Below are 14,629 nucleotides of genomic sequence, written 5' to 3'. Positions count from 1 at the left end.
TTTTCTTAGTTTTATGTAACTTCAGAATTCATTATCCTCATCACATACCAAGGTGTATGACCATCAAGGACAGGTTCCAGTGGGCAGTAAGGAAAACACAGATGGGGTCTCCTGCTTTCTGAGTTCACAAATCAAATGCAGCAGTCATTATTGTTTATTTATCATGTCAGCACAGACAAATGCCGATTTACCAACAACTCTGAACTTTCATCAAGTGAAACATTTAAGGCTTTTCATGGAAAATAATATTCCAAGCTTTTAAGAACAAAATTAGGTTAGAAAAAAAGCCATACTAATCAACTTCTGTGTTCTCATTTCCAGGACCTATTAAGATGCAGAGTGTTGACATCAGGGATTTTTGAAACAAGATTTCAAGTAGATAAAGTAAATTTCCAGTAAGTCTATTAGTAATGATTTATGAATATCAAACTCATTTTTAACAGCTTCATTCAGATCTCTGTGTTCATGTAGGCATGGTATAGCAGGGGTGGGACTGGATGGTTTTCAGTTGTTTGATTTGGCTTTTTAGCTCTCTTTCCAGAGGTCCTAGTAAAATTACCTCATACTTTGCAGAAATAGCATTTATTAGTTAAATATATTAGCAATGCTTTATGGTAGGGTTGTGTGTGGCTGCTTGTAAAAACTGGTGCATTGGTATAGCACTATAAAATCATGAAATACCCTTGGGGATGAGAGCTCACAGAAGTCAGTGGGAATCCTCCCTTCTTCCAGAGGGCTGCAAGCTCTGTGTTTGTCAGAGTTTTTTGCTGTGTCTTTGTAAAGCACCCACAGTCAGACTGGCTTCTCTTGCCAGCTCCTGCCTAGAAAGGTAGCAATGCTGACAGGGCTGAGCTGCCTCATGTCCTCCTCCATACAGAGATGCTCTCTCCCTACCACCCTTCAAAATATCCTAAAACCTCTCCTTGTTTATAGTACAGCATTACATGCCATATGCACTGTTGTGGACTATAAAGGCCAACAGTTGTCCTTGAAGAGTGTATTTCTCATTTTATGGGTTCAGTAGCCTTCTCCTGGCAGAGCAGGGCAGGTGGAACAGTGCAGCTGTCTCTGACATGCAGCACAGCATCAGCAGATCTCTCTCCTCTTCAGGCAATATTTTACTGCCCCGTCCTTGGAGCTGTCAGATTTTTAAACTGAATCCTCGTGCTGTGCATGCTTCGTGTGATTTTTTCCTAGTGCACATAAGTGATATAACATCCTATGGCTTTTTAACAGCATGTTTGATGTAGGTGGCCAGAGAGATGAGAGAAGAAAATGGATCCAGTGCTTTAATGGTAAGTAAAAACATTCCGTGTTTTACTTTGAACTTATTCCCTGAGGTGTGAGCAGCTGAATGTTCATATCCACACACAGTACCTCACTAGTACAGAAATCCAGTGTTACAGATAACTTTTTTCTGGTATTTTTGGCCAACTGGTGAGTAATGGTGGTGTTACCCTGAGGAGTATGTGCTGGGATAATGGACATGTTCTGTTCTCTCTCCTTTCTTTCCTTCTTTCTTTTGTGTGTTCTGTCCAGATGTCACAGCTATCATCTTCGTTGTGGCTTGCAGCAGCTACAACATGGTAATAAGGGAAGACAATAACACAAACAGACTACGGGAATCCCTGGACCTTTTCAAAAGTATCTGGAATAATAGGTAAACCAAACCTCATTTCCTGCCCAGTTTAATTAATTAACTCCTCTCCCCTTGCTGTAGGCTCAAATTGTTTATTCAGAAAATACCCAGGTTGGGCCTGAGCGTCCCCACAGTGACACTCCTCCCTGGCAGGGGCTGTGGCACAGGGGCAGTGCATGTGGCATTTCAACATTTGGGCCAAAAAGATGCAGGGCATGTGAACAACTTGGAAAGGACAAGCCCCCCATACTGGTTGCTACAAGGGAGCCAGGGGAAACCCTCTCCTGGCATCACTGTGCTGCTTGGCTGAGATCAGGATCCTCTGAGGAGCAGTTGATCTCCTCCTCAAATGCAGTGGCAGGAGCAACTCACTGTGCTTGTTCCTTACATGGGCAGCTGCTCTCCTAAGGGTTAGTTCTGAGAGCACAGGGTACCTCTGCCTTGGGGGATGGTGCTTCAGAGCCTACCTAACTGGAGCTGCCTTTAAATTGCCATGCTGTCACAGTGCCTGTAAATCATAGGTACTTAACCAAATAACCACCCAAATGGGCTCCTGGTAGGGAACAAGTGAAAACAATGTGCAAAATAAGGCAATGAAGTTTTCAGCACATACCTGTGAGAATGCTGTGCACTGAGAAATAATTGAAGGTAGAGTGAATAAAGAATGTTAACTGCACATCCCAAAGCACATTGTCACAGTGATGGATTAATAGGGGAAGAAAAGAGACATTCTTTTCTTTCCATTCATCAGGTGTCATACAGGCCACGCTAAAAGATGGGATATCTGTGTGGATGAACAGTAGCTTAGAGCAGTCTGAAGGAAGGGAGCTTTCTAGCCTTTTCTTGATTGGTTTTTATTTCTTTATCACAACCAAATAAAGCAGACAATAATGTCTGCGAATTGTGGTGCTTCTAGAAAATGTCATCAGTTTCCCAATTTGATATCTAAAAGAGAATTTAGAAAATAATTCTGAAAGCTGTTCTCTTTAGCAATGTCTACTGCAGTTTTTATAAATGTATTTACTGACCCTACAAATATACTCACCAGTACAGGTGCAGACCAATCGAAATAATCACTTAGATGACTTAGGTCATCTTTTTTTCCTGTTGAAGCATATTCTACACTATTTCACACTCTGTCCACAGAGGGGTAGCCAGTAAATTTTCTATCAATGTAATATGTGTTTGTTGGTTAGCATGTTAGAGATAACACAAGCATTTGGTTTGTTTTTGACAGGTGGTTACGGACCATTTCTATCATTTTATTCTTGAATAAACAGGACATGCTGGCTGAAAAAGTCTTGGCAGGGAAATCAAAAATTGAAGATTACTTTCCTGAATACGCGCATTATACTGTACCTGAGGATGGTAAGGTTTTTCCTGTGCTGGGATGGGACCTGCTGGCACAGCCCAGCTCATAGCTCCTCTCTCTGTCTCTCACACACACATGCACAAGCACACACTGACATGAGCTGCTGGTCAGGTAAGGAGCATGCCAGCAGCATAGTTCACAGGCACCCCAGTATGGGCTGGGTCTGAAGAGGTTCTGTCTCCACAGCATCTTCACCTTTTGGGAGGAACCACCAGTCCCAGGAGAGCAACACGTCTCCCCTCTTTCCCAGATGTTTCTACCTGAGCCTCCCACACTGCTGAACTTTGTTGGGGATTCATGAGACTTGTTTTGCAGCCATTCTACATCCTCCAACACTGTAAATTTCAGTTTTTGAAATACTGATGGGAAGCCCAGCGGACTAGTAAAGAAACTTTAACAGAGGAAAGCCATATCAGTAGATAGGAAGAGAGCTGTGGTAATGGAGCAATCAGTTTCTTATCTTCAAGAAGTGCAATGGTTCCTGCACCACAGTAACATATTGCAGAGGTAAACTCTGGTAATATGCCAGGTGTATACCAGGCAGAGGTCTCCCCAAAGGTCTCAGGTCTGTCTAGCAAAAGTGGTAAAACTTTTACTTTCTGACCACTCACCTCTGCCTTACCTGAGTGATGTCCCTGGTGTGGTGCTTGCAGCCACCTGTTGGAAAAGGCTTTCATTCTCCACCAAGCACCACCAACAGCCTTGGTTACAGAGGTCAAGATAGCAATAAGCTATTTTCAGCCTTTGTTGAGGTCTGGAACTTCATGAATGTGATTCTGAGTTTCAGGGGCAGAGGATAAATGAAATGCTCTAAAATCTGAGTTGATCTGGCCTTTATTTTGTAATGCTAAGTGCTTTCAGAAGAAATCTTATCTCCATCACCCAAGTTTCCCCTTCTCAAACATACACCACAGAGACAGAGTTTGAGTGCATTTTCCGGCACTTTTTTATTATAAACCAATTGTCAGAAAAAAAGTGGCTTTTGGTATTTCTCAGAGGGATTTCACTGTGGGTATCTAGAGTGATCCAGAATATTCATACGTGAAGCATCTCTCTATTTTTAAGCTGTAGTTGTTCACTTATTCTTCAGTTTCAGCTGACATTATTTAAGGGCAGCAGCACTGAATTCCAATATGCTGTTGATTGTGCTGCTGCTCTATTTTTACCCCCAGCACTATGGATGAAAAATACGTTTCCATATTCTGATAAGTTCTGCCCTTTACAATATTATATTTGTAAGCATCTGATTTTGGTATCCTAGATGAGAGGTAACACTGAAAGGAAATAAATAGGTTATCTCTTCACTGCATTGTTGTTTACACTGAGAGTAAATACAGTCATTGCATGGCCTAGACAGTGACAACTTCATCTGCCAACAAAGAGTTAATACTGACCAACAGTCTCCTGCTCAACAAGAATTTAATCCAAGACCACTTGATGGGCAATATATCTGAAGTATTCTGATGAACTGGATCCTGGAAATAAAATTAATTTTTATATATATATCAAAAGGTCTTTCAGTGCTATCATTTTTTCCAAGTGTAATCTTGGACTAACCATTTTTAAACCCACATTCCTGCCTGCAGAAGCTTTTTTCAGGAGACACTGTTCTGCTGCAGAAACTGAACAGCTCAGCTGCTTTTTCTCGTCATTTTTTCTGATAAAAGCTAAACCCTAACTCCCACTTGTTTTATATCTATATGAACAAACTTGTGGATGTGAGTAAGCCTTTTTGTGATATGACCAATGACATTGCTGCAATGATTTCAGCAACTTTCAGGTTCCTAAAATATGTTGTATGCATAATCAAATTTTACAGTACTCTTCATTTTAGAATTACCTATTGGAAATCTCCTCTAGTATTTAACATTTCACTTTCTGTAGTGAAAGGCTACTTCCTCCTTATTAAATCTTTTGTTACAAATAGATGGTTGTTTGGTTTTTATGTTTCTGATGTCATTTGTTTTTAATTGAACAGCAACACCAGATGCAGGAGAAGACCCCAAAGTCACAAGAGCCAAGTTCTTCATCCGGGATGAGTTTTTAGTGAGTAATTTTCATCTTATGTGTGATTCTATCATAGGAAATACTGACAGATGGCATAGTTTATTTAGGGAAGACTGATGGGGTTTTGCAGAAAGCTAGAAGGAGAGGACAACGTCTGGCAATTCCCTAATTCTTTTCAGCTGCCCATGTTGCAGAACCTTCCTTGGTGCTGTACGTTTTTATGCCCGTTTTATATAAAATCACCTGCCATGGAAATTGTCACACACTAAGTGCTGCTGCTTAGAATGGTCGTGTACAGTCCATGAATAAACAAATAGGCTTCCTTACTTTTATCCTGCATTCCTTCAAGAAGTTTGGCAGTGGTCAGCTGACAGCAAGAATTTTTTTAAAAAAGGCAGATTTTATTATTTTATGCTTAAATAAGATTTCTGGTATGGCCGTTAGGAGGTTTGCCTCACCTTTGGACTGGTGGTCCATTGAAGCATCATAAGAAAGTTTCCTTGTCTAGTCACTTTTTTCTTGCAGTTAAGGTTTCCTCTGTAGCTGGAGTGAAGAGGTGGATTTACATTTTGCAGGTGAAACCAGTTGTCAGGCACACAATCACAGCCCAGCTCTGCTATCAGAAACAGAGAGTTTAATCCAGTATCACTTGTGGTTTCACTCATTCTGAGTTGTTCCCACAGTGCAGAGCAGTAACAGAGACCAGAACCAAAGCTCATCCGTCATGCCGTACCAGTAGAAACTATATGTGTGTGTTTGAGATAACAAACTGAGTCGTTAGAATTAAGAATTTCGAAGTCATTATGCATTTATGAGCATTGTTAGGATTTAGAGCTGCTGACGCACCACGAAAGAAGCAATTAACTGCATTCACACTTTGGGGATTTCCAGTTGCTGCCTTAGCCTTCCAGATCCTGAGTCAAAATGTCAGATTGCGCTGCGTTAATGTAAGAGTTACCAAAAAACTCAACTTCAAGGCAGGTCTCTCCTGCGGTAATGCTGGAATCCTGTGAAGCAAGTGATGAAATCCAGTCTGGAAGGAGAGTGGCTCTGACAGATGAGTTACAGGGAAATTAGGGTGAAACTCCCCACCTTTATCTGTTTTCATGATTTAAAATAACACATCAAGGGTGAGGTCCTTACCTGCCATGACTCACTGGCATTATGGAAGGAGGCCACCTATGAAGCGGGGAGGGGAGGGGGCGTAGGCACTGCAGCCACAGAAGAAACCCTTGTGGGTGCTGGGGGCAAGGGAAGCTCTTGTCTGGGGCCAGCACCTGCCAGCTGCCAGGCATCCTTGGGGCTTGCCAAGCATCCTTGGGGCTTGCAGGCATGGGGCCAGAACAGCTTCTCCCTCATTTCCCTGCAAACGCTGCAGGTTTGGCAGAGAGCATCTCCTCTGTAGCACGTCTGTCTCCTGGCCTTGTGCTGAGTAACGTGGCCATGCCTGGAGAGGGCGAGGTGGGAGAAGGCCAAGTAGAAATCACTGGTGACTTCCAGTTCCATGGGGTCAGGCACAAAAGGCTGAGGTTTCAGAGAGGGGATGATAAAGGGCACAGAAGAAATACAAACTGGCAGGGATCTGATGGCCTTAGCCAGGTGCCAGGAAAAGTCTTGTTTTCTACCTGTGTCTGCCTTGGCTTTGCTTTATACTTTCTTTCCCAAGTTTCTTGATTTATGACCTTTTCCTTACCCCACTCTGTTAAATTTTCAGGCATGATTCAGAGAAACTTGTGTTTATTATGCTTTATTGTGATTTTTATCACCGTAGCAGGTCTGCATAAACCATGGATATGCGTGACAATCCCCACCATGGTGCTGCACCTCTTAAAAACTTCTGGCTATAGGAACGGTAGTGGCAAATTTAAAACCTGTAATTTGAGGAATTTTAGTAGGAGGTTAAAATTGTCCAATAACTATTGTTGAGGTTGGTGTAGTTGCTGAGGTGAAGCAGGTAAAGAAACAGAAAGGGCCTTTGTGAGGGTTTCACAGAGATGTTTATTTCAGCCACGCGTGGGCACAGTCCCAGAGTTCAGAGGCAAAAGCAAAGGCCAGGGGGTTGGTCTGAGAGTCCAGGTTAAGTACATGGGAGTTTTGTGGCAGGGGAAATAGTATCAGAAACCAATTACTAGGAGGCATGGGGGTGTTACAAGGATGGGATTATGGCATAGGGCTAACAAAGAAACAGAGTGGGAGTGACCGGAAGGCTGATGGACAGGGAGAGGGCACAGGGCTGACCCAAGAAACAAGACATGGATTGTTCTGACCTGATAGAACAGGATTCATTATCGAAAGGAGACGGCTGAGAGAGAAACCTCTTACAACCTTCTAATTGGGAGTGCCTTTCAAGGTCTCTACAGCTATTGCTACACAGTAGTATATGAGGATTAAAAGAGCAAAAGATGTCAGTTCATGGTTTTAGAGTTGGTCTGGGCAGCAGGGCTGGAATCTGTTGGATTTCAGTCAGGGAGCAGCCTTGGAGGGATGGCTGGGCCCAAGCCCAGCCAGTGCCTGCACCTCAGTCAGGGCTGGGCTGGTGAGGGCATCTCCCTGTCCTGGAAATGTATTCTGTGGGAAATCCTCTGCCCTTCAGCCCAGGCACATCCTTTCTCCTCTCGTACTCTCTCATACTCTTCCTGGAGGCAGTGTGCCTGTGCACTCCTTGATGAGGCTGCTCCCCAGCCCTGTTTTGGTGTTTTGCACACAGGGCTCTCTAGCTGCTGATGTTTTGTTTGAATGTATCCCCAGTGTGACCCCTGTTAGAACTGTGGCATGGCCTCTCTGGTTCCTGTCCTGCTGGCTTTTACAAAACCTGAATCTGGGAGGTGAAGGAGCTGCTGTTCAAACACATAGACCAGGCTTCCTCAAATTTGCGTGTCATCCTGACCCCTGCAGTGTAGGGATACCAGAATTAAATATTCCCACCTGGAAAGCAAATGTTCTTTCACCAGTGTCTGTGGGGATTTTTAATTCCCCTGTGAACTGGTGCTGAGTGACACTTTACTATTCTAAGTGAGTTTCGAGTAGGGGTGACAATTCTCCATTTATCTTCAAATGAGAGGACTGCAAGAGCCTTCAGGTGACAAAAACAGTCAGCCCCCTAATATTTTGAAAATACATGCTTTGGCATGCTGTGTATGTAACCAGGACACTGTGGGCAGCTTATTGTCACAGACATGAGTGAAATCAGTGCATGATAAACAAAAGCAGGCAGTTATTAGTATTTTTCATGAGGGTAAGCCTTGAACTAGGTACTGAAAGTAGCATGGTAAGAAAATAATTTTTAGACTGTGTATGAACACCTCTGTGTAATCAGTATTGAATGTGTAATATAACATAAATTAACGTGGAAAAAATCTGCAATTTCTTGTGGATCTAATTATGTAAATCATGGCTTCTAAATGTCTGTAGTTTTGCATATCTTTAGCTTCAGGTATTTAAAAGCTCAAACCTACCTGTAAAAATAAATCCTGTGTTAAAAATGTGTGGTGTGGCCAGAGTGAGACAGAACACTGTCTTTTGTTGTTTAGTCAAAGTAATTTATAATAAAATTTAGAAAATAGTTATAAAAATTATTATCCTAAAAACTGACCTTCTGCTTTCATGGTATTTCATTTATATTCTGCAAGATAATGATCTAGAATGGATTTATATTTGTCAGTCCTAAAGTAATACAGAACAAAAATTAGGTTGTTGTTGGTTTTTTTTAAAATATATGTTTTAAGATCCTGAGAAATTTTAACAATATAACCATGGGCAAAGTGATGCTGGAGCTCTAACTTAGAGCCTAAAAAGTTGTGCAGTAGCCTTGAGAAGATCTAATTCTGCATGGTCTGATGTTTACTGGATTTGTGCATGCTTTATTACTCTAAGTGAATTCAGCCACTCTGGTGGTAATTCCACCAAACTCTGGGTGCAATGATGATCCCAAGCCTTCAGCTGCCTTAATAGGTGCTCTAAGTGAAAGTAACTTGAGGGGCCCTCACACATAAAGCAGACACAGTAGAATGCTGTTCTCTGCCACTGCCAGCTCCACAACTGGGAGGGTTTCAGTTTTGTGTTGCTGATTTAAAACGAGTTCAAGAATTTGCCACATGATGGCACCAAAAAAAGAAGAGAAAACAATTCCTGGGGCAGCTGCATGGCAGGCTGCACAGCTGTCAGCAGCACAGATTTGGCTGCACAGTGATGTACAAATGGCAGCAGCCTGTGCAGCTGAGGATGGCATCCATGGCTCCCACAAAGGACTCTTGTCTTGTCCCCATGACAGTATCCATAACGTTTCGTAGTCTTCATTTCAAATTTGTCATTCAGACTGACCAGACCACAGCCCTCCCTTCTTTTTGTTTGCTTTTTGTAGTCATCTATATACAGATTTCCCAGAGCTCTTGATTCCCCACAAGTTTTTAGACCATTGAGATGTGAAACTTCTCACGGCATGGCACCTGATCCTGGTTTTTTTTGCCTCTCTCTTTCCACAGAGGATAAGTACAGCGAGTGGAGACGGCCGGCATTACTGCTACCCGCACTTCACGTGTGCAGTGGACACAGAAAACATCCGCAGAGTGTTCAACGACTGTCGAGACATCATTCAGAGGATGCACCTCCGCCAGTACGAACTCTTGTGAGGGGGATCACCGTGGAACCTGTGGTTTTAAATTCTTTGCTCCTTACTCTTTCTCTTGATGCTACCCCACACAGGGTGGAAGAATATACTATAGAAATGTCAGTCTCTTCACTTTGTTTACTTTTAATTGTTTAACCTTAAAGCTGATTTGAAGCAAGTTTGGGTTATTTTCCCTTCATGCTTTTTTGGGACTATTTTTGTGCTTTATTTTGACATGCCACTTCTTCGTCATTCCACTAAGCCCTTTGGCTACCTCTGTTCCCTTAGGTTTTGTTTTTTTAAACTGAACGTGACCTGCTAAATTTTTTCCAGCGGGTTAACCTCAGTTCAGACCGGTATGTCAGCTGGATGACACTGAAGTCATACCTATCCCTCTGTGTGGGTTTCCTTTTTAACATGACATTGAAGAGTACTTGATGGGTGAAAAAAAGATTAATGCACTTTGTATCAGGTTATTAAATACTGTTGAGGAAGTAGACACACAATGTAGCAGCACCACAATATTTATTACTCTGTCACAGTTTTTAGCATTTCTGAGTTGCAGGTCAACTGATAAAGTGACCTCCTCTTTTAAGCCGTTACTGGCACAGGAAGTAGAGTAGATAATGAGAGGAACAGTGAAGACAAAGCAATTTTTCTGGGGTTTTGGAGCTAAGTGTCTCTGCACACCTCAGGCATTTGAATTACAGCTACTTTTCAGCCTGTTGCATCTAGGCAGAAAATTTACCACCCTCACTTATGTTATTTGTGCTGTCCACAAATGATCCTTTTAGTTCCGATCATTCTTGGACAACAGTCCTCTCCCTATATATATTTTTTGTTTTACTGCTGGTTTATTATATTGTACAGACTGTAAAATGTAATATTATTTTGTACAACTTTATTGAAGAAAAATACTTGTAGAAGATCTTTGTGCCTTGATTATGGCTGTACCTGTAAAATGAGCTAAGATGTAAGTATGTTTTTGATTGCGCTGTACAGCTTGATGTCAACCTTACCTGCAGCAGTGACTGGAGGTAAGAACTTTATCTGTAGAGTTTAGGGGTTTTTTTCTGGTTTATATAAAAATGCTCTTTAGTATAAAAATTATAAATTATGCAAATTAACCACTTACCTTTCCAAGTAAGGTATTACAGTCACCGGATGTTGCAGCAAACATGCCTTTCTCTTTTGAAGTCTCAGCTTTAAAACATTGGAATTCATTCAAGTGTCCAAATTGCAACCTGGTGTTGTTTTAATGGGAAACAAGGACTTACTTTCTTTTTCTTTTTTTTCTTTTTTTTTTTTTTTTTGTCCTTTATATTTAGAAAATATGTTTGGTAATTCTTTGGTCATTCATAGAACTTCACAATTGCACAGACCGATTGTGAATGTGTAAAGCACCATTATATAGAGCTCTTCAATCTTTGTACCAACAGCGGCTTTCATTGTGCAAGTAAATAGCGAGAAAGAAGATAAGAAAAAAAAAAAAGGTGTATAAACCCTTGTGTCTGGCCTAAGAGAATTACAAGATGACATTTTTATTTCTCTTTTAATAAAGAGACACATTAGAAAATTATTTTATTTTAAATATTGTAGAATCAAAATGTGTGAATATTTCTCAAACTTGAATAATTTATGCAAATGACATTCTCAAAACAAGTTGTGGTACAGTACAATATATAAAAAGCAAGAATTGCTGTAGCAATAAGGCATGTCCTTTTTAGTAACTATAACACTGCTTTATATTTTATACATAGGTGTTTTATGTCTGTGACTATATACTTTTCCTGTGTCCAAGATAACCTGTACAAATGTCTAAAATTACAGTTGCAATAACAGAAATCTAGAGAAGTGTTAGACTACATTACTTTATAGAATGTTTTACCACACTTCGGACCATTCCCCCACTTCATTTTAAATTTAGGGAGAGATGAAGAGCTAACACAGTCCCCACACTGGCATATAAATCAGCAGGTTTTATTAACTTTTTACTGTATTGTTATTAGTTATAAACCCCAATCAGTCATCTTTTTAAAATCAGACTACACTCCAGTTGAGAACTTGTTTCCAGTTGAATATAAAATAATCCCATTTTAGATACTATAATATAACCATTTTCTCTTCCCAGAAATCTGTATGTTCAATTTATTCATATTTCTCAAATAGTGAAAGGCTGGGTGGAATAACCTAACAGTAAACAAAATTCCCAAAATTCTCTTATTTCTCATGCCAAAGAAAGTTACTGAATGAATAACAAAATATAGTCTTTTTTTTTAAACTAGCCCCAGCCCAGGAGTTCAGGTTAGAGCTCCCAGCCTCTGCAGGAACATCAGCAGGAAAACTGGTCCTGGTGTGAAGTAGTCCCTATGTTTTTTGTGGGATGGGTGGGAAGCAGCAGTAGGTTTGTCCCACCTTCCCCCACTTACTGGAAACGCTGAGCTCAGATTTTATCTTTGTGCCACAGCTGGTGGCCTCTGCCTCCCCACAGAGAAGCTAGTGCAGTTCAAAATGTGACACTACACTAAAGTCAACAGAACTTGTGGAATGTAAAATAAGGCACATTCCTATCCCCGGCTGTAGACTGAGGGCTGAGGCATAGGATAATGTTACTGCAGCTGTATTTGACCTTCCTTCTTGCAGGAGATTGGCAACTGGAGGGCCCCTCACCACACAGATCTCTGGGATGCAATAGGGCCCTCTTTTTTAAGCTCATCATAGCACATCTTTTTGAAAGCCGCAGCTTGAGGTGTCACCCTAATTTTTTTAAGCAGTTTTCAAGTGTGTATCAGCAAACTGGATCCTCAAGCTTCTTTTCCCCTTGTCATCTGGTAGATGGATAACTGCAAATTGTAGTCAGCTAACAATTTACTGTGTCAGGAACCAGAAGATTTCTCGTCCCAAATCACAGTCCCTTACACGCAACACCCTAAAAAGGTTATGGAAATCCGCATCTCTCAGTGCTGATGCATCCAGATTCTGCCTGACCCTAACAAACATAAGTATGACATTTGAAGGGCCATGCAGCAATAAAACAGAGAAACGTTTCCAGTTTGCAAGATTCAGCCTCCACCAGGGCAAGACACAAGTGCAGACAAGTGATGAGGCTATAGGATTTACATAATGTACAGTTACACTTTTAATATACATATTTGATACAAAAATTATAGCAGGAAAAGGACTCATTTGATTGTCGAATACAGTATTTTTGTACAGCATGAAACGTTCATTTCAGTTAATTATTTATCCTGTAGTAGTCATATCAGCTGTATAGGACTTCTATGGTATGTGTAAATGCAACCTGCCTTCAGACTAGCAATCAAATTAGGTCATTTGCTGGCATGAATATAGTCTGATGTTTGACTGTTCTCAGCTTTGGTATTTCAGTGACTGAATGCAGATGTCTGGCTCTTCATACTGCTTTATGCTTACTGATTAAACGCTGAGCAAAATAAAACGGTGGAGTGAGAAGCTGAACATGAGCTAGTACCAGGATCACAAGCAGAGCACCTGCTGCACAGTAGATAGTGAAGACTCTGCTCTCAAACGGAAGGAAGCATTTTTGGAGGGAGAAGTCAGTTGGTGTTATGCTGCCCTGGAAAAGAAACGAAGACTGTCACTTTACTGTGTTACATTGGGTTCTGAATCAGGAGTGAATACCACAGCTGTCAGATCTCCAATTTCTAAATCTCTGTGTTGGGTGGCAAGGGTTGGGGCCAGTTTCCTAGTACCAGTGCCTTCTCCAGGGGGCTGAAGAGTCCATACCTTGTGGTGCTGGGCACTAACTGGAATATTCACCAGGCCAACATTAGCCCAGAGGCCCATCTTCCCATCTAGCATAAATAGAGAGCTGGGCTCCTCATCTGATTTGCCTTCAAGAGAAGCCTAACTTTAGCTGCTGTAAATCCACCTGGAAGGAGCCTTTCCAGGCTGAAGTTAGGTTTTCTGAATGTGCCCCTTCCTCCCCCAAGCCCTCCTCCTTACCCAGTACATGCTGCAAAAACACACGTTGGCTAATCCAAATTAGGAATAGGAACTTCAACAACTAAGAACTTTGTTGGGTTTTGGCTTGACTTTGCAGTTTAAATTAAAGTTTACAGCAGCTCGAGGCTGAGGAGTTAAAACAGCAGTGGAGAGGATGCAACTTTAATTAGCCAACCTCTTGTTTTGCAGTGAAGATGTGCTGTATGGCATGTGCAGAGTGTGTGTGTACTTTGAAGGCAGCTACTCTCAGGAATATGGAAAAAACAGAACTACTTTCAACAACAAATATTAACAGTTGCATAAAATGAATTTAAACATATGGGGTTATCTGTATTAAACAGCCTAAACTCAACAGCAGTAAAACATACATAAAAGATTTCCCCCTCCAAGTCACAGACTACTCTGTAAACAGATTGTAGGTTTTGCTTCTTACTCCAAGTTTCTAAGAGTTCTGTTTTATTTTTGAACTGGGGAACTAATTGATTTACCTCTAAGGATACACTGAGCACTGGAACTGCCTGCACAAGCATAACCAACACACTGTATAAAATGTGAACTGGCAATGAGGAGGCAGACTGTGGGCACGTCACAAACACTTTCACTGCATTAATGCACACGTTTGAAAACCATGATCACCGTGCAAAAGGCTTTGAGGTGGATACAGTCTTGTTTTCATAGCTGGTAAATCAGCCAAGCCAAACTGGTCTTTCTACTGTTCAGTGCACAATACTGATTATTTTTACAAGTCCATAGTTTACAGTGCACCCTCTTTCTAAGAAAATGTACCCAGATACTAATTAGGTCTTTAACAGCATTGCTTTGTACCACACAGAACATGTGGCTCCCACAGATGTACTTTATAAAGTGGATGCAGTGTACTGAGTGGGTTGGGTGGGTAGGCAATTTTTTTTTTTTAATTTTTCGTTTTTACAGGTAGAATCAGTTTTAAAATATAGCTGACTGCCATGTTGATTTATCTATGAAAGTTATCTGACAAAAATAAAAAAAAAATTAAAACTTA

At 41.2% G+C, this 14,629-nt stretch overlaps 2 protein-coding genes across 9 annotated transcripts in view; one reads left to right on the top strand and one right to left on the bottom strand.

Moving 5' to 3' along the window:
• GNAL (G protein subunit alpha L) overlaps nt 1–14,629 on the top strand; it is a 182,928-nt gene extending 168,299 nt beyond the window's left edge. For both annotated transcript variants that reach the window (XM_088172972.1, XM_014870848.2), the window contains exons 7-12: nt 322–395; nt 1,237–1,295; nt 1,540–1,660; nt 2,877–3,007; nt 4,990–5,057; nt 9,500–14,629. In XM_088172972.1, coding sequence (XP_088029098.1) covers nt 322–395; nt 1,237–1,295; nt 1,540–1,660; nt 2,877–3,007; nt 4,990–5,057; nt 9,500–9,646 — 600 coding nt within the window. In that variant the 3' untranslated portion in view covers nt 9,647–14,629. The remainder of the gene's footprint in view (nt 1–321; nt 396–1,236; nt 1,296–1,539; nt 1,661–2,876; nt 3,008–4,989; nt 5,058–9,499) is intronic.
• The window catches only part of MPPE1 (metallophosphoesterase 1), a 29,723-nt gene continuing 27,833 nt past the window's right edge, over nt 12,740–14,629 (bottom strand). For all 7 annotated transcript variants that reach the window (XM_088173002.1, XM_088173034.1, XM_088173021.1 and 4 more), the window contains one exon: nt 12,740–13,219. In XM_088173002.1, the coding sequence (XP_088029128.1) occupies nt 13,037–13,219 (183 nt within the window). In that variant the 3' untranslated portion in view covers nt 12,740–13,036. The remainder of the gene's footprint in view (nt 13,220–14,629) is intronic.

The sequence above is a fragment of the Sturnus vulgaris genome, chromosome 1 (assembly GCF_052056855.1).
Source record: "Sturnus vulgaris isolate bStuVul1 chromosome 1, bStuVul1.hap1, whole genome shotgun sequence".
NCBI classification, from domain to species: Eukaryota; Metazoa; Chordata; class Aves; order Passeriformes; family Sturnidae; genus Sturnus; species Sturnus vulgaris.
This window is presented reverse-complemented; position numbering and strand designations above follow the sequence as displayed.